The 19,168-nt window shown below is 58.9% G+C and overlaps 1 protein-coding gene across 2 annotated transcripts in view; it reads right to left on the reverse strand.

Moving 5' to 3' along the window:
• Positions 1–16,521, reverse strand: part of TTBK1 (tau tubulin kinase 1) — a 39,068-nt gene extending 22,547 nt beyond the window's left edge. The window contains exons 1-12 of one of the 2 annotated variants that reach the window (XM_059701616.1): positions 16,290–16,521; positions 13,131–13,288; positions 8,526–8,673; positions 8,191–8,264; positions 7,769–7,909; positions 6,976–7,080; positions 6,505–6,570; positions 5,494–5,586; positions 5,285–5,410; positions 3,987–4,141; positions 2,622–2,853; positions 2,233–2,411 (exon numbers count right to left, since the gene is read on the reverse strand). In XM_059701616.1, the coding sequence (XP_059557599.1) occupies positions 2,233–2,411; positions 2,622–2,853; positions 3,987–4,141; positions 5,285–5,410; positions 5,494–5,586; positions 6,505–6,570; positions 6,976–7,080; positions 7,769–7,909; positions 8,191–8,264; positions 8,526–8,673; positions 13,131–13,238 (1,427 nt within the window). In that variant the 5' untranslated portion in view covers positions 13,239–13,288; positions 16,290–16,521. Of the gene's footprint in view, positions 1–2,232; positions 2,412–2,621; positions 2,854–3,986; positions 4,142–5,284; positions 5,411–5,493; positions 5,587–6,504; positions 6,571–6,975; positions 7,081–7,768; positions 7,910–8,190; positions 8,265–8,525; positions 8,674–13,130; positions 13,293–16,289 lie in introns of both variants that reach the window. The other variant, XM_059701615.1, reaches the window with a different exon arrangement.
• Between the last annotated feature and the right edge of the window lie 2,647 nt (positions 16,522–19,168).

Here is a 19,168-nt window from a genome sequence, read left to right on the forward strand (position 1 = left end):
CAGGACTCCACACAGGTGGCCCGCGACATCTGGACCTCCTGACCACGGCACCTCTCCCACCCTGGCAGCGGCCCCGTCACCTCCTGGTTGTCACCCTCTGCCCTCACTCCCAGTAAAGCTCTCATTCATTCACTCATGCATTCGTTCGACATGCTTACTGTATGCCAGGAATGTAGCATACAGGAAATAAAGCCTGCTTCCTGTGCTCAAGAACGCTCTCCCAGACACCCCAGGGAACCTTCATCTTCCTAAAGCCAGCTTTCCGGCAGCCTGTCCAGTGCTCACACCCACCAGGCGCTCCCTCCTGCTGCATCCCGGGCCAACGCCCGGCCCTTGGGTTTGCAGATGGTTTTTCTAGCCTCTTCTGCTCCCACCCTGCAGCCCTGCCTGGTGGGTTTCACCACCTCTGACAACTCCGGGGCTCCCAGCCCCGAGGAGAAGTCCACATTCCTTAGTGTGGCGCCAAGGCCCTTGACCGCCAGACTCAGGCCCCGTTATCCATTCCTCTGCCAGACCCACCTCAGGTTCACACGCTTTCCCCAAATGGCCCACACACTCATGCCTCTGTGCCTTTGTGCGTGCTGTTCCCTCCACAAGGCCTGTCCTTCCACCCTGTGCTGTCCATCCCAGCTCAGATGTCACCTGTGTGGAGCCTCTCCATCCTCCGTGGCAAAGAGTTGCCCTCCCGGTGCTCCCTGTGCCCCCTCTCAGCACAGAGCCCGTGAGTTTACGTACCTGGCTCCCAGGGGCTGTGAGCTCTGCCAGGCAGGGACGGCCCGTCTGACTGCTCACACTGGGGCACGGACCTGCCTCGGGACAGCTCTCACTGTTACCTTAGACTGTGCCGTGACCCTCAAATTACTTCCCAAGGTTGTCACCCAGGGGTGCACAGCCCCAGCGTGGGGGACTCCTGGCTGACAGGGAGTGGAGGACAGGCCACTACAAAAGGAAGAACAGTCCCCTCCCAAATGCCTGCGAGTGCCCCCGTCCCCCCAAAACCGGGGAGGCTTGGCCCTGGGTGTGCTCACCCCGCCCTCAGCCTGCGGGCAGGGAGCTGGCTCATCCTCCCCCACATCTGGCCGGGAGGGGAGGGGTGCAGGTCGCAGCCCCCTGTGGGCTTTCCCAACATACTGCTGCCGGCCTACGTAGGACCTGCCCCCTCTGACTGTACACACTATTTTTATGGATTTGCTAATAAATCCATTTTGTTACAATAAAAACACCCTGAGGGAGCCGCCCAGGGCCTGACACTGAGAGTCCCATGTAGATGGCTGCTGTCCCTTCCTTCCCTGAGACACTGTTTCCAGGGACATAGAGGAGAGAGGGCGCCCAGGGGTGAGGAGTGGCGTGGGAACTGAGGGGGGACAGGGGAACCCCAATCCCATCTGCTTCAGACTTTCCCCTGCTCCCCAGTACCCCAAAGCCCACCCAAACCTTCTGCCCTGCCTATGAGATCCTGAAAACTCCCTTCCGGGAAAACCTCTCCTCACCCCTCTCCTTGCCCACCATCCTGAAACAGGCTCACTCTAAGCCAAGCCCGCTGGCTCTGCAGGGCTGCCCGCCTCTCTTCTCCACTCATGTCCCTTCCAAACCGCCCTCCCTCCTTCCTCCCTGTTCCGGAACTCTCCAGGCTACCCCAGGTGAAAATGAGGCCAGCGAGTGAGCATGAGTGTGAGCATGAGTGTGAGTGTGTGAGCATGCGTGTGAGTGTGTGTGAGCGTGTGTGAGCATGTGAGTGTGAGCGTGAGACTGCCGGCTCCCTGAAGACGGTCCGCACAGGAACGGGAATGGAGCTCCCTGTCCGGGTCTCCACACGGCAGAGGAGCGCGGTGCCCAGCCCAGAGGCGGGGTGTGGTTTGGGGCAGAATCCGGAGGAGGGGCCGCGCACTGGGTGTGGCAAGGCCCTCTCCCCGGAGCTGGGCCAGGGGGAGACATCCCTTCCTGGAGCAGAGAAGGCCTCCGCCCTGCTGGGGGGTGAGGTCCTACGCGGGGCCACGGGAGGGCAGGACAGCGCTCCACCCGCCAGACCCGCGGGCCCTGCTGGCCATCACCACCTCGGCTCCTCTGAGCTCCAACCGCCAGCACTGGGCCCGGCACGGACTGAGTCCTGAAGACCAGGTACCAGCCTCTCTGCACTCAGTCCCCCGCCTCTGCCTGAACCGACCTTTCCTCCAGCCCAGCCCTGGGCGGAGGGAGCCAGTGCCCTGGACCCGCCCCTGGTCCCCGACCCACCTCCTCTCGTGTAGCTCCGCCCGCCCATCCGCAGTGGAGAGCCTCTCCGACTCCGGGCTGTTGACCCTCCGGTAGCGCAGAGAACGCACTGGGGTTGTCGGTGAGTCTGGAGGGGCTCGCACCGGAGAGCTGGGGACCCCCACCCCTCGGTTCTGCTCCTCTTCCGCCATGCAGGGGGTCTGCAGGAGAGGGGAGTCCGTGAGCCGGGGCTGGCAAGGCGGCTGCGGGTCAGGTGGTTTCTCGGGGTGAAGGAGACAGGGAGGGGGAGCCCCAGGATGCAGTGATCCTGAGATGGGGGGCAGGCCTGTGGCGGGGAGAGGGCGCTCAGAGGACGGGGAGGGGCCCGCGGGCTGGGAAGGCCGCCATGCCCTGCCCCTGGCTGCAGTTACTTTGCCGATGTTGATCCGGAGTTTGTTCCTGTTGACATCTGTCTCCTCCCAGACTTCAGCTTCAGGGCCCCCGGGGTGCGGGGCGAGGAGGGGGCCGGGGCCCAGCCCCTCCGGGAGCCGCCCAGGCAGGATTGGGGGTGCGTTCTCCTGGTCACTCAGGTGCTCGCCCTGCAGCACGTCCTCCGTGTTCTCCCGGAGCAGGTCTCCAGGCACCGGCGTCACGTTGACCACCCTGGAGAGGCCAGGAGGGGTGATGGGCAAGGCTGGCATGGGTGCCCTCTCCTGCCAGCACCGGCCCTGGAGATCACTGCCAGATGGGCATGGACATGGGCACAGGGGAGGCCCCCGCAGGGGTGAGGGTAGCCCTCGGCCCGTCACCACCCCGGCTCACAAAACCTCTGAGGCCAGAGGGTTGTAAGATGGGGCTGTCCGGACCGACGGGCACAACACCACCTCGCTCTGTTTAAGAGATCCCGTCCGGCCAGCCTGGCTCGGTGGTTAAGCGTCAACCTATGAACCAGGAGGTCACGGTTCGATTCCTGCTCAGGGCACAAGCCCAGGTTGCGGGCTCGATCCCCAGTGTGGGGCCTGCAGGAGGCAGCCAACCAATGATTCTCTCTCATCATTGATGTTTCTATCTCGCTCTCCCTCTCTCCCTTCATCTCTGAAATCAGTAAAAATATATAAAAAGAGAGAGAAAGAGAGAGAGAACCCAGCTGCTTCCCAGGCAGGCCCAGCCGGATTCCCACTGCGTTCGCTGCTTGGCTTGCTTTAGTCCAGGAGTGGGTCTAAGAGAAGGATCACTGTGAAGTCATCTGAGCGACGTCTTTATAGATCTGAGCACCATAACGTGCTGACAAGTCCTGCGGAGTCCCCTTCCCACGGGTATGCCCGGAGCCCCTGCCTGCCTCTCCCTGGCTCGCTCCTGGGGCTGGTGGGGAGCCCCTTCTCACGTGGCCACCTTCTCCTCGTGCTTGTCGCAGGTGCTGAAATGGCTCCCACCATTACAAATACCCTCGACTCCACTGGGAGCCTCAGGGTTTACCTCTGCACCCCCGGGGGCGGGACGGGCCTCCGACATGTTCCCCGAGTGAACACCCGTGAGCGGGAGAAATAACACTGTGGGCTCCGCAGTCTCACTGGGGCTTCCTGGCCCCCCCTGAGGTCAGCAGCCCCAAATGAGGCCCTAATGCCGCACCCGACTGAGGGTGCTGATGTGGCAGAACTTCCTGGGATTTGAACCCCGCTGTTGAGCACCAAGAATAGGAGAGACGGCCAGGTGTGCCCAGGTGGGAAGAGGAGAGAGCAGGCAGCTCTGGGCAGAGGCCATGTGGCCCCCCCAGCCATCGCCCCTCCCAGACTCACCCGAACATGGCTGCTGTCTGCCGCGTGTTCTGCTGGGGCGGGGTGGAGGTGCTCGTGGACAGGAGCGCGTCCGTGCCAGCCTTCTCCCAGTCGAAGGCCTCGTTCTCCGCGATGCCCCTCTCCTTCATGCTGTTCTCAAACACCGACATGATCAGCTGCAGGGGCGGGGGTGGCGGGAGGACAGAGAGGTGACCCTGGGCTCCCGGGAGGAGGGGCGTTGCTGGGATTGCAGTGGGGGGAGAGGGGCCTTCCAGGGCAGGGAGGGCCAAGAGGAGGCATTGGAAGGAGAAGGGCACATTGATTTTTGAGTGAAAACATGCACACAGTATGCAGATCAGCATGCAAATTATCATGTTGGTTTAAGCCCCTGAGACCTGTTACCGCTCCAGAATCCTCAGCTACTTCCAGCATCTCAGCAGAAGCCACAGCAGCTCCAAACCACTGTAGTTCCCCAACCCACCACCTGGGGTCAGGGGTGTGCACGGGCAGCTTCCTGCTGCAATGTCTCCCGCCCAGCTCTCCTCTCTGAGGCCTTCCTGGATCCCCCACCACACAGCTCCCTTGGTTGGGCACAGTGCATGGGCTCCACCTTCACACCCACCCGCCAACTCTACGCTGTAGCCGCCAGCACAGGGCCCAGCACAGGGTGTGCTCTCAGCTGTTTGGTCTGGGGGACCCCATGAGGCTGAGCTAAGAACTGGGGCAGGGGGAGCAAGGGGGGGACAGTATGGCCTCCTACTGCCCAGGTGTGGCATCTCTGCCAGCAACCAGGGCTCTGTGCTCAGCTGTTTTCCCCACTCTCTGATCAAGGTCATGGGTCCTACAGGGGTGTAGGATGGCGCCTTGGAAAGAGCACTGGACTTGGAGTCAGATGTGCCTGAGGCCAGCCCTGCTCCTATCCAGGCTACCAGGCCTCAGTTTCCTCATTTGTGACATGGGCACAGTCACCCCACTTGGACTCCTGCAGAGTTTGGGTGTAAAGTGCTTGAAAGCGCTTGGCTTAATTGTTGAATGCTGAAACAATGACATAAGGAACACACAATTATCACCAAAGCCTTGTTTTAAAACTTAAATAAATTAATGCATGAAAAGCACGGAAAACAGGGTAAGCTCTTGATAAATCTTAGCTATGCCTACTGTTCATGAGAGTGCAAAACAGTTTCGTGCAGTTGGAGGACCAGGGGAAGACGGTCAGGGCCACGCCGGCAGGGGCGCGGGCCTCGGCAGGAGGGTGCTGCTGGCCGTGGTCGCCCACAGAGAGGTGTCCGGGGACGCAGGCGGGTGGCAGGCTCCCCCACCTGGTAATCAGGCTTGGTGAAGTAGTCGAGGCTGGCGATGTGGTCCAGGAACAGGTGGAACTCAGAGGGCATGTGCTTCAGCAGCATCCGGTGCTCATACTTCTCCTTGATCATCCCTACCTGCTCCTGGAGGCGAGAGGCACAGGGAGCTGGAGCCCCAGCTGCCCCACCCCCACCCGCCGCCTCAGACCCAGCTGCGCAGGCCTCACCTTGTCCTTGATCTTCCTCCAGGGCAGCTGCCCCACTGCAAACTCCACCAACATGTAGAAGAGGGACCACAGGTCATCGTGGCGGCCCATCTCCTGGGGGTGGAGAGATGGGGGGTCACCCACAGCCCTCAGGTCCTTCCCTGGGAGCAGCGGCTGACCCTGCACTGAGGCACCTCAGTCAAGGAGGCCTGACACCCAGGCGTCTATGGGCACAACTGAGGTCTCCCTGAAGCCGTGGCTCTCTCCCCGATCGGCCAGCACACAGAGAATCACAGTCAAAACTTCTGTGTGGCCCTAACCGGTTTGGCTCAGTGGATAGAGCATCGGCCTGCGGACTGAGGGGTCCCGGGTTCGATTCCGGTCAAGGGCATGTACCTTGGGGGTGGGCACATCACCAGTAGGAGGTGTGCAGGAGGCAGCTGATCGATGTTTCTCTCTCATCAATGTTTCTAACTCTCTATTCCTTCCCCTTCCTCTCTGTAAAAAGTCAATAAAAATTTATTAAAAAAAAAAAAAAAAACCTTCTGTGTGTGCTGCCCGGCTAGGGTGGCTCAGTGGTTGAGTGTCGACCCATGAACCAGGAGGTCACGGTTCAATTCCTGGTCCAGGTTTCACATGCCCAGGTTTCAGGCTTGATCCCCAGTGGGGGGCGTGCAGGAGGCAGCCGATCGATGATTCTCTCTCATCATGGATGTTTCTCTCTCTCTCTCCCTCCCCCTTCCTCTCTGAAATCAATAAAAACATATATGTTTTTTAAAAACTTCTATATGCTTTCTCACCCCACAGAGATTGGTGCTGGGAACAGAGAGGAGAGGAGCCCCACAAACAAGGAAGAAGGGGAAGTCGCAGGCAGAACCATCCTCCAATCGGGGTCGCTGGAATGGCAGGCTCCAGCCCCTGCCCCATCCTTCTCTCCGCACCTGCAGAGCTGCCCACCCACCCTCTCCCCCAGCAGCACACTCTGCCCCGACCTTATGCCCGACGCCCCTCAGGCCTGGCTCTGTCACTCACCCGGTTCTTGTGGGCGTTGACCGAGGCGTACCGAACAGTCCCTCGAAACCCGGCCACGTTCCTAGGCTGCAGCGGAGAGAACACCATCAGGAACCTCGCCTGCTGCCCCGACCTTGGCCCTGCCCAGCCCTGCTCACCACGCCCGCCTCTGCCTACAGGAGCCCTGACTGCCTCCCCAGGCATCCCCCCTCCCATCACCTTGGCCTGGCCAGGAGCAAACCTGACACTCCAACCTCAGTCCTAACCCTGCCTCCTGCCCATGTCCGTCCTTGACCAGAGGGGGCACACAGATCGCAGAGTGTGGGTGTGGCAGCCATCCAGAGCCCAGGCTGAGGGAGCGAGGGGATGGCCAGGTGTGGACCCAGAGTGGCGAGCTGCTGGTACCCAACACGAGCCGGGCCTGGTCAGGCGGCGACAGGGAAGCCGGGTGAGGTCCCCAGGAGGCCAGGACGGCTGTGAGGCGGTACTCACGGGCCGAACGTCCCCCGTGGTGTTGGTGTATTGCCGGGCCAGCCCGAAGTCCAGCATGTAGCACTTCCTGTAGGTGGACGGCAGCCGGCCCATGGCAAAGTTGGACTGCAGGAAGACAGCAGTGTGAGCTGGGCTCCGCCCCTACCTGGCTCACCTCCCGGGGCTCCGGGAAACAGGGTGAGGGACCCTCAGCCCACATACCCTCACACAAGAGTAAAACACCAGCCTGCAGCCGGCACAGCGCCTCATCTGAGGGGCCGGTGGGATTCTCCCCGTTTTAGCGATGGGGAAAATGAAGGTTGAGGAGCATAGGGGGCCACTGATGGCTGAGCTGACGGCTGAAACAAGGTCTGCCTGCCTCTAAATCCCTGGGACTCCCCAGTAGGACAGGGAGGCTTAGTCTAACTAAGGAGCCTGGCACCTACAGTGCTCTTGCTCTGTGACCTTGGGCCATTCAACCACCCTTTCCGAGCCCCCGCTTTCACCCCTTAAGAATGGCACTCTTCTCAGCCAAGAGCCAAGATGTCACACACTTAGCTACTTGGAGTTCTTGACAAAGACCCTGGTCCCCGTCCCTCAGTGCCCCCGTGCTTCCCCGCCCTTCACCTTTCTAGTTCAAGGACTCTTCAGGTCGGGGGCGAAGGAAAGGGAGAGAAGTACAGAAGAGGGCACGGGCATGGCCCGGGGCGGACAGGGCTGTGCTCCTGCGAGGCAGGTAAGAGGCAGAGGTGGGGCCTGGGATGGAGAAGCCAGGGGCCCCGAGAGGGAGGGTGTGGGGCAGGGCAGCCCTCACCGGCTTGATGTCTCGGTGCAGGAAGCCCACGGAGTGGATGGCCTCGATGGACTCCAGGATCTGCTTGCCCAGCCGCAGCGTGGTGCTCAGCGTGAAGGTGCCCCGCGGCTGGCTGCGGCGCAGATCTGCCAAGTTCCGGCCCTGGGGGCGGGGGGCAGCCTTGCTCAGCGGCCACCCACCACGACCACTGGGCCACCCACCACCACTGGGCCACCCCACCCACCACCACTGGGCCACCCCACCCACCACCACTGGGCCACCCACCATCACTGGGCACTCTGCCAAGCCTCGCCCCCCCCCCAGGCTGTGCCCACTCCCCCTTCTCCCGGGGCTGCAGTCTCCCTTCCCCACTGCCCCCACAGGAGTGGCAGCTCACGCCCCTGGGTGACTGGAGGGAGGATGCGTGGGCCACGTGGACTCACCTGGAGCTGCATCACCACGTAGTTAAACTTCTCGTTCCGGCCGCAGCCAATGAACCGGCACACATGGTCTTTCCCTGAGGACACAGACAGGCGGCTCCCAATTCCCACCCCTTCTCACTTCCACCCGCAGGTGGGCTCCCAGTGTATTCTGGATTCCTGGTCCCCCTGCCCTTAGTCCCATCGTCGCTCTGACACTCTGGTCCCCTCTTCCCTCCACCACACTACACCTCCCCAGCCTCTCAGCCCATCACCTCTCCCGGCCCCTGGCTCCATCACCTCTCCTGGCCCCTGGCTCCATCAGCTCCCCCGCCCATCCTCCTGCCCTAGGCCTGTACCTTGCAGCTTTTTGAGCACGGCCACCTCCATCTTGAGGACCTGCTTGGGCTGCTGGGCTGACTCCACCTTGAGGGCCACGTTCTCTCTGGTCAGCAGGTCCATGGCCTCATAGATCTCACCAAAGCCCCCACCTCCAATCTTTTTCAGCTACAGAGACAGTGAGGGGGGCGGGGGACACAGGGATCGGGCTGAGCAGCTCCTCATCCCAACCACTGCTGGGTGGTCCCCTGCACTGATGGGGGCGGGGGCCATCCTTGAAGGGGAGGACCTCATGTCTCCCTCCTTGCCCCACCCACCAGGGCCCCCACCCCCTCTCCTAGTGCTGGAGACAGACAGCTCAGCCATGGTGGACACACACACACACACACACACACACCCAGATGTCAGTGGGCAGTGGGAAAGGGTATGAGACGTGTGACTTCATAGAGACATGGAGCCATGGTCACGCGGATTCTGAGGAGGTAATCGGCTGTCATGAATCTTTTCTCCTCTGGACAGACAATCGACATCATGCCCCCCAATCCGCTGCCTAGACTGAGCAACTTCCAGAAGGAAAACCAATTTCCAGAACCTCCCAGCTTCAGGGCAGACGACCCCCCCCCCCCCCCGCCCAAGGGGTGAGCAGAATCCGAAACGGTGTGACCAGGGTATTGGGTGGGGAGTATTTGGGGAGGAGACCAGGAAAGGTCTGAAGGAGACCATTCCTGCTCTGAAGCTCACACCCCGCCCCAGGCCCCTCCCTGCAGGTGCCCAAACGCAGGGTGGGCCTCCTCTTTGGGGCAGGGGACACGGCCGCATGTGGGAAAGGCGGGTTGGAGTGAGTCTGCTTATCCCCAGGGCCAGTGCAGTGCAGCGCTAACCTCCCAGCTCCTCCTCCTCCTCCTCCCAGGGCAGGTAGTGAGGAAGGACAGAGAACTGTGGTGGAGGAAGGATCAGCCTCGGAGATGACAAAGCTGAGTTGTGGGAGGGATGAAAGTCATGCCAAGTCAGAGGCCCAGGGGTGTTGGAGAGTGAGGGTGCTGCTGGCACTGATGGGGGGACAAGGGAGAAGGTGCTGAGTTCTTTGGTTGAAGAAAGATGGACAGCTCAATTCTCACCTCCTGGGGAGCCTGCCCCTGGCAGGTGGCCTGCCCTCTAGCGCCTTTATTTGCATCCTGATGGCTAATAACTCAGCCACAGCTGCTAATGATTGGATGGAGGGCTCCGATCCGCCAGCCTGTAACTGGCTCTGAGCCTCCTGCACCACTAAGCCCTCCCCCCCTCCCCACCCCCCAGTATTTATTCAGTGGGAATGAAGGGAAGAAGCCGGCAGGGCTGTGAGCACTGGGAGCACCCCGCAGGTGACAGCTGAAACCTCTCTAGAAAGAGAAGGATGAAGGGAGATCTAGGAGACAAGTGGAAGGCCGGATGGGATCTTGGAGACTCTTGTGCCCAGGAAGGAGGCAGGAAGAGAGAGGGGGGAAGAACAGTGAGAAACCAGAGTCCCTCTCTACTTGAGACAAAAGTTGAAGGTCCAACTTCTAGGAGAATTTCAGAACCAGGAGGGATAGGTGCAGACTCCGGGAAGCAACGGCACGCCTTCCCTGGGGAACTTTAAACGCAGGGGAGATTTCAGTATTGTCTGGATGCCTTTGTGGTTTGCTGTGTGTGAGCATGGAGGAAAGGGCGAGGGGGTGGAACAACCACCACCTCTCGGTTCTGCGCTCCAGACTCACAGACGTCATCTCAGCTCGTCCCCAAAGGGTCCCAACAGCACAGGTGAGGAGTCACAGGAGTCGCCGTTCTGCACAGAGGTCAGCACCTGGCCCCAGGTCACAGGGCTAGGAAGTAGCAAAGCCGGTGACATTCAAACCCAGGCAATGTGATGCAGAACCCACTCTCTGAACAACGACGCTACAGGAACAGTGGATCACACTGGGGTTAAAAGTGTTGGGGCTGAGACTCAAGCTCAGATCTTCCAGGCTCCGCAATCCTTGCTGGGGGTGGTAAGGAGGGTTCGGGGCAGCCAAGACATTTCTGACACCGGCTCCCCAATTTCCCAGGGTGCCCAAGGTTACTAGTATTTCTCTACCACACTCATTTCCAGAGTCTATTGTTCCTTCCTTAGTCCCCTTCTTACCACCCCTCACCCACTCTTTACAGCACCTCCCTGGGGTGGGGATCCGGGCATCGTCACCCACCCACTCACCCAACACCCCTCCTCCCTGGGCCCTTACCCATGGGCCACAGCAGGCACAGTGTCTAGGCCCATAATACTTTCAGGAGACAGTGAAAATGTGTCCGTTTCTTTTAAAATCAGAAGGAGAGAGAAATTCACGTTTAGGTGAAAAAGAAAATTTAAATATGTAATACTGATGTATTCCTCTTTATGCCAGTGCAGTCATAAAATACAATTTTTAGTCATTTATGATTGAGGAAGGGGCCCAGGAAAGCCAGAATGCAGCCCCGCCCACAGCCCAGTAACAGGAATATTCTCTCAAACTCCCTTCACCAGACCCTATTCACACCCCCTGCCCTGCCAAAGGGCCTCCCTACACTGGGGGAGAAATCTAACACAACAGGACCAGCATCCACATCGGAAAAAGGAAGCCTGGTTTCTCGGCCCAGCTCTGGGTGACCTGCGGTCAGTTTCTTCAATTTTCGGAGGTTCCACGTTTCCTCCTCTTGGGCTAGAATTGGTCACAAAGACCCATCAGCTCTATGGTCCTGATTCTTGGATGGGCTGATTCTTGGAAAGCGTTAGTGTTGGCCCAGCATTCAGACAGACCTGCTTCTACCGACCGGTCAAGGTGACTGGACAAGTTAAGGAATCCCTGTGCCTCTGTCCCCACACCTGTGACACTGGGCTAACACTGTCTACATTTTTCACAGCCCCTGGCAATAGTAAATGCTCAATACAAATGCTAAGTTTTTGTTACTATTGTTGTTTGTGATTCTACTTCTGAGAACCCTGCCTCAAGAAGAATACAGCGTTATTATTTGTAAATACTCCATCTAGTGTCACTGGCCCTTATTGTCTCCTGGCTGCAGCCTGTCTCTGGCAACTTGTTCCTGGTTCCTGAGGTCTGCCTCACGTCTCTGTCCCATCCCTCACGGGGAGATGGCCGAGGGGAAGCGTCTGGCACCCACCATGGCTAGTTGTCCAGGGGCCAGGGAGGAAGTGAGCAGTAAAGAGAGGTAAGCTGGCAAAGACTGCATGCATGCCCCTTTCCCTAACTCCCTCTTGTCACTTCTCTCCCACTCATCTCCCACTTCCTCTCAAAGAAACACAAGAAAGTTATAACCCGAACTCAGGAACACCATCTTTTTCTCACCTCTTCAGTGCAAATGTCCGTCTGCCTCCAATCTGCCGGCACAAGAAGCTCCGGTAACACTCCTCCTTGTACCAGACCTCATTCCTTTGATTACTGCCCTGGCTCCTCCGCCCCCATCTCTGTCTTGTCACTCTCCCTCTCAGGAAGTCCCCTTGGGGACACAGCCAGCCCCTACCTGCAGCTTTCCAGCCCCTCCAGTGCGACCCCCGCCAGACACGTCCCTGACAAGGCTGCCACCTTTGCCCCTATCCCTGGCCTCTAAGGGACCTGCCCAGCGGAGTGGTTGTTGCCATGGAGACCCACCTGCACCCAGGCCCCACTCTCCTCTCAACCCCTAACCTAGTTGAACCTCTCCCAACACACACACACACACACACACACACACACACACACACCGAAAGAGAGAGGCTCAGTATAGACCTGACCTGTACCGCTTTCCCTCTCTTCCTCCTGGCTCCCCACCCAGGTGCAGACCCACAGTTCACAGACTGTCACCCCGCAATCCAGGGCACAGCAGCCTGCCCCCACAATGATAAGAGGCCAGCAGAAGCTCTTATGTGACGGAAAGACGGGGGTGGGGGTGGGGGTGGGACAGGGATTGGTTTATAGTAGGTCCTGTTCCCCAGACATTGCCATTTCCCTAACCTTCAAGTGCCCCCCTCCCATCCAGCCCCCCGCCCCCGCGCCGGAGGCTGGCTTGGACTACAACTCCCAGCAGGCTGAGCAGCCTGAAGTCCTGGGCTGGGGGAGCAAGGCACGCTGGGAGATGGAGTCTCGGCGTGTTGCACCTGCCGCAGGAACCAGTGAGGGGAGGAGGGTGGATGGAGAAGATGGAGGGAGTGCGGGTGCGGTGGGAGCAGGCTGCGGGGCCTCTTTCCCGGAACCCAAGCCTTTCCATCCTCTGCGGAAGCGGAGGGACACATGCTCACTCGCTGCCCTTCTCCAAGGTCCGGCAGAGAAAGAGCCCCCTCCCCCACCCTCCCTCCGCCCCCGCTGAGCTCTGCAGCTCCAGCTCAGACTTCCAGCCAGGAGTTGTTCCAGGCTGGGACGGACCGGCGTGACCTAGCGGGAAAGGGGTGAGAGAGGGCGGGGCTGGAGCGAGGCACTGGGAGAAAGCGAGTGTCCACAAGTGCAGGCAAAAATAAGGACCTGCAAGCACTATGCACACGAGTTCAGGGGCACCTCCCTCATTAGGTTGGTGCGCTGAAGGCACCCGTTCTCACTGGTCTCCGGATCCCCTCCTCCCCTCCTCGCCCGCCCCTCCCTCGGACCCGCCGGTCACTCACTCACCACCTTCCAGCGATCCTTGACCACGTAGTTGGCCGGCAGGATGTCGGCCTGCTCCCCTCCCCCACTCATGTTGGTTTCGTCCTTAGGAGCAGCCGCTAGGCCCTGCATCCGCCAGCCGGAGGGAGGGGTGTCCGCAGGGCCTGCCCTGGGGGGGCCATCTACCTGGGGGAGTGCGGAGGGGCTGTGAGTGGAGAGGACCAAGGACCACCTTGCAGAGATGAAGGGGAGCCCCATCCTTCCCAGGCCCACCAGGCAGATGCTCCAGGGGTTGCTGGGGGGAGCAGCCGTGGAGGTCAGAGGAGAAGGAGATACAAACTACAAACTAGAGATGTGAGAACCAGCAACACACACGGATGGGAAAAGGAGAGGACAATGATTGTGAGCAGGCTGTGGGGGAAGTGTTTCCCAAAGAGACGTAGGCTAGCGGATGTGGGGGAGACTGCCTACCAAGGAGCACACCAGCCTGGGTCCCAGGCTTGTACTGGGGAGACCTAGGCCGAGAAGGACCCATCTGATGACTCCACCTGTGGCCCCTGGCACCCACCCCTTCCCTGTGCCACAACATGCCAGGGAGAGGTGCAACCGAGGCTATTGAAAGGGGAGAACTGCTGGCGAAGGGGTGACCCATGGGGACACACAGCAGAGTGACAGCGTGGGTTCTCTACCTGTGAACCCACCAGGGGAGATGTGACCATCAGAGACTGAGGAGACACCTAGCAGCCCCTCGAGCCTGGTGCTGAGTGAGGAGGATGCAGTGTGCCTGCGTGCAAGGATGGGAGTGAGGAGGTGAACACAAGGCAATGGACCCAAGACATGGACTTTAAAGGGACAGCAGCGATCAGGCCCCTCAGAGGGAGAGAGGCAGGTTGAATTGGGGGGAATTGGGGACTGCAGGGAAGCAGCCTAACAAATGAGACACAGGTAGGAGCAGGTCTGGGGGGCGTGGGGTGAGAGAGCCTTTGACCACACCTTTCTGTGTCTGCCCAGGGACCAGGAAAGAACACAGCTCCTGTTGCATTAGAACAGGTACAAGCTGGGTATCAGGGAGCATGTCCCAACTGTGAGGGCTGGGAGCCAGCCAGTGTTACCCAGGGAAATGCAAGGGTGTGCATGTGTGTCTGCGTGTGTATCTGTGCATGTATCCCTCTGTGTGAGTGTGTGTGTGCATGTATGTATTGTGTGTCTTTTATTAAATTTATTTGGGTGACATTGGTTAATAAGATCATATTGGTTTCAAGTGTACATTTCTATGATACACGTCCTGCATATTGCATTGGGCCCACCACCCAAAGTCAAGTCATCTTCCATCACCATGTATTTGTCCCCCTTTATCCTTTTGCGTTCCTGTGTGTGTGTGTGTGTGTGTGTGTGTCTTTGTGTCTATGCCTGTACATCCACGTCTGTGTGTGCTTGTGTGTGTGTTGTGTCTCTGTGTGATATGCACGTGTAGGCAGGGAGCCAGAAGAGAGAACTTGAGATCTCTGCCAGCCCAGTCCAGGAGCGGAACCAGGGTCTTTTCTTCCTTTCTCCCCCCTGCACTGTTTATAAGCGCACCGCTCTGCCCTCACAATGACCTGGCATCGCAGATGGAAGGAAGTCACTCTGCCTGGGGTTGGGGTTGGGTGAAGAGGGGAAGTGCCTAAGATGTCTGTGGGTGGGGTGGGAACTCCATAGACCTGTCTTGCCTTGGGATGGGGTAATGCCCCAGGGCTGCTGTGTCTAGCCATCCTGATGGGGGCGGGGAGCAGCATGGAATGCTGACAGCCTGGAGACAGCCTCCGACGGGTCATGGTGTGCCATGAGGGACAGGTGGAGAAGGGATCTTCATGGGGAGGGCGCTGTCACTCCTTTTCTGTCTTTCTTCGAGTGACTCGGCTGACTGTTCCCTCCAGTCCACACAACTGCAGGTATCAGAACTAATATCAAACAGGCCTCTGCCCTCCTGCCAAGTGGCACATGGGGCAGGAACTTGCAGGGCAGGATGCAGGGGAGTGAGGGTTGGGAGGAGGGTGGGAAGGTGGGGGTCTGGAATACACGTGGAGGAGGCAGGTTGAAGACAAGATGAAAGGACCCGTTGACCAGTAGGGAGGGATCCTTGAGGAGTTGACAGGGTGACCTCTGGTGGGCCTCGCAGTCCTGTGATGGTGGAGTCCATAGATTGATGGGGGAAGTTTAGGTCCTGCTCCCATGTATGGATGGGCAAGCCCAGAAGGAACAGATGAGGTGGCAAAGGAAGAGTGGACACAGGAGGACAAATGAGGGGTCCCTGCTTCTCCCTACTCACCATCCTTCCCACTCCCTGCCTCAGAGGACTACACTCAACTCAGGCTGGGATTGGGTGACACGAACACGAGTAAGTTGGCTGCCCCATCACTGCCCCCTCAGGACCCGTGGGGTGCGTGGAGGCATGGGTGTGAGTGGGCGCGGCTCTCAGAGGAGGTTTCTACGGACATGTGTCAGAGCGCATGTCTGAGAGTGTGGGGCTGGTGAGGAGAGCGAGGTCTGAGTGGTTGGGAGCTCATGGTATGTGAATGTAGGTGTTGCTGTGCGGCTGTGCAAGGTGTGCGCCAAGCATGTGTGGGAACCCGGGAGCCCGGGGAAGGAGAGGCAGCGGAGACCAGTGAGGGCTGATGGAGATCGGTGAGGAGATGTGTGGGAGGAACAGAGGGGAATGGAGGGGACCAGGAGTGGCAGGACCAGAGGAGGGGGTTGGGTAGAATAGAGACAGGTGAGAGGGCATGATGGCAGGAGCAGCCACGGGACCCTGCGAGGGGTTCTGGGCGCAGCTGAGGGGGTGAGGAAGTTGGTAAGAAGGCGGGTGGCAGGAGTGGAGGGCAGGGCAAGGGAGCGAGGTTATGGAGGCAGCGGGAGCGACTGGTCCGGGGGCCGCAGATGGAGCCGTGGAGACGGGGCAGAGGTCGCAGTGAGGAGCAAAGCCCCGGCCGGCGGGCGGGAGAGGGTGGCCAGTGGCCGGGGCAGGGGCTGGTCCAGGCCTCGGATGCGGCCCAGGCGGCGTAGGCCGGCGTCCCAGCTCGGCGGGCGGAGACGGCGCAGGGAGGGGGCGCTGGGAAGGCTGCGCTGGGAGGGGAGCCAGGCCCGCGGCCCGCGAGTCCCCGGAAGGAGCCCCGCCCCGACCCCCGCCCGGCCCGCCCGCCTCACCTGCTCGGTCCCCGCTGCGGCTGAGGCTGCGGCGGCGGAGGCAGCGGCTCGGGGCGGCGCATCCCCCGGGACCGGGGCGGCGCGGGGGCGGGGGCGGCTCAGGGCGGCGCTGGGCGGCCCGCTCCCTCCCGCGGCGGCGGCGGCGGCGGCGGCGGCCTCCGGACCGGGACCATCCCGGCCCGGCCGGCCCCGATCCTCCCCGGGCGACAGCGGTGGCAGCGGCAGAGCGGGGAGCTGCCCACAATGCACTGCGCCGCCAGCATCAGCACCAGCCCTGACATCACCGCCCCGCCGCCCTGGCTCTGACATCACCGCCCCGGCTCTGACATCACATTCTGCCCCGCGCTCTCCTCCGGCAGCGCGGGGACTCTCGCGCGCGTGGTCCTGCTCTGGCTCCTAGGCTCTCCTCACGGTCTCAACCGTTCACTTGATCCCCACCCCCCAGCGGGGCCCGCTCACTCCTTACCTGTCCCAGACGCCTCACCTGTCTCCATCAGCCTTTACCCCTGCGCTCCCAGCACGTCCCTGTCACTCCCCGCCGGTCCCCATCAGCCTCAGCCCATCCCCTCACTCCATCCTCCATTCGCTCATGTGACTTTCCTCTAAGCTCACTTCCCCGCCCCGGCCATACGTCCCCACCCCCTTCCTTCTACCCAGCCCTCACCTATAACCCACCTCCCCACATATGCACCTTACCTCCTGGCTCACCCTGGCTGGCTCTCTTTTTGGCCCTTTCTCCCATCTGCTGACAAACTCCGCCGTCGTCTCTGACTGCTCACCAAATAAATGCACACTCTTCGCTGAGACATTAAGCATTCTCTCTCCCCCACCAAGGCCCCACAGAGGCTATGGCTGTCCTTCTGACAGATTGGGTTGCTCAGCATTCACTGAACACGCTTTGCACATTGTCTCTCTCAGATCCTTCCTTCCATCCTCATGCCTCGGATAAATGCATACTGAGCGCCTTCACCAACACCACCAACAATAGCAGCAGCTATTTACTCCTGCCACTATGCTGACTGTACACATTTAATTCATTTAATTCTCATAACAACCCTTTGAGGTAGCTGTACTGATGCTGTGCCCATTTCATAGATGAAGAAACTAAGGTACAGAGCTTTGAGCACTTGCCTTAGGCTACACAGCTGGCAAGTGGCAGAGCTGGGATCCAAACCCCGGCTCCAGAGCCCATACTCCTGGCCACTCTGCTGGCAGGAAGTGCCATTGAGTCTGCAAGACGGGTCAGAGGAGGCATCTCAGAGGAGGTGCATTCCACTGTCATCTGAAGGATTAGAAGGGGCCATGGCGGAGGGTGGGAGAGACTTCCAGCTGGGAGGAGAGCCTGAGGGGGCAGGCGAGGCACATGCAAGACCAGGAAGGGCCTTTAGTGCTGTGCTAAGACTGGATTTTCGCCACCTGGTTTTTGAAAGTGTAGTGGGTGGTGTGGTGTCATCCAGAGGCCCCTTCCGAGTCCAGGTCGCCATTCCCAGGCTGGTTCCCTCTCTGGGAAGGTCCCTTGGCTTAGGACAGCGGTTCTCAACCTGTGGGTCGCGACCTCTTTGGGGGATTGAACGACCCTTTCACAGGGGTCGCCTAAGACCATCGGAAAACACATATATAATTACATATTGTTTTCGTGATTAATCACTATGCTTTAATTATGTTCAATTTGTAACAATGAAAATACATCCTGCATATCAGATCTTTACATGACGATTCATAACAGCAGCAACATTACAGTTATGAAGTAGCAATGAAAACAATGTTATGGTTGGGGGTCACCACAACATGAGGAACCGTATTAAAGGGCCGCGGCATGAGGAAGGTTGAGAACCGCTGGCCTAGGAAGATGCTTCATCCAAGACCACGCGCCCTCCCTGGGGCATCCCAGACCTGATCACCGATCAGCCTGTGAGTGCAAAGGCCTCCACCCTTTCCTCCGCTCGGGACAGCTCTGGAGGGACATCCATTTTCAAAACTCCTGAGGGTCCGCTGAGGCTTCTGTTGAGACTGCATCGAAGCCCCGCTTCCTCCGCCCAGCGCTGCTTTCTTCACTCCTCCACAGAGGCTGGTCCCCGGAGCACTTACCTGTAAGCCCGCTGCACGGCCACCTCTGTCTCAGAGGCCGTGCCCACGGCCATCAGTCCTTCCGACCAGAAATCACTGAAGAATTCTGAGCAGCAATAAGACCCAGTCTGATCTGAGTATTGGGTTAGAACTCTAGGTTGACCATTTGTTTCAGGACTTAAAAGTGTTGCTCTACTGCCTTCCGGCTTGCATTGTTTCTGATGAGAAGTCTCCAGTTGCCCTTATCTTTGGTTCTCTCTATGTAATGTGTCTTTTTCTCTTCTGACTACTTTTCAGATTTTCTCTTAATCACTGGTTTTAAGCTATTTCATTAGGAGTGTCTTGCTGTAATTTGATTCATTTTTCTTGAGCTTGGGGTTTGTTGAGCTTATTGTATCTGTGGATTTACAGTTTTCATCAAGTTTGAAACATTTTCAGCCATTATTTCTTTTTTCTTTTCATTTTCTCTCCCCCGCCCTGTCTTTTTACTCACTGTGTTCGTTTCTGATAGTTTCTACTGCTCTGTATTCAAGTTTATTAATCTCTTCTTTTCCGGTGCCTGATCTGGTAATAACCTCATCCCCTGTATTTTCATTGTAGCTTACATCTCTAAAAGTTCAATCTGGGTCTTTTAAAATCTTCCATTTTGAAATCTTCAGTTTTTCTTCTAACTTCTTCAACATATTGAGTAATTATAACAACTCTTTTCATGCACTTTTTTTAAAAATATATTTTATTGATTTTTTACAGAGAGGAAGGGAGAGAAATAGAGAGTTAGAAACATCGATGAGAGAGAAACATCGATAAGCTGC

Source organism: Myotis daubentonii, chromosome 6, assembly GCF_963259705.1.
Source record: "Myotis daubentonii chromosome 6, mMyoDau2.1, whole genome shotgun sequence".
NCBI lineage: Eukaryota > Metazoa > Chordata > Mammalia > Chiroptera > Vespertilionidae > Myotis > Myotis daubentonii.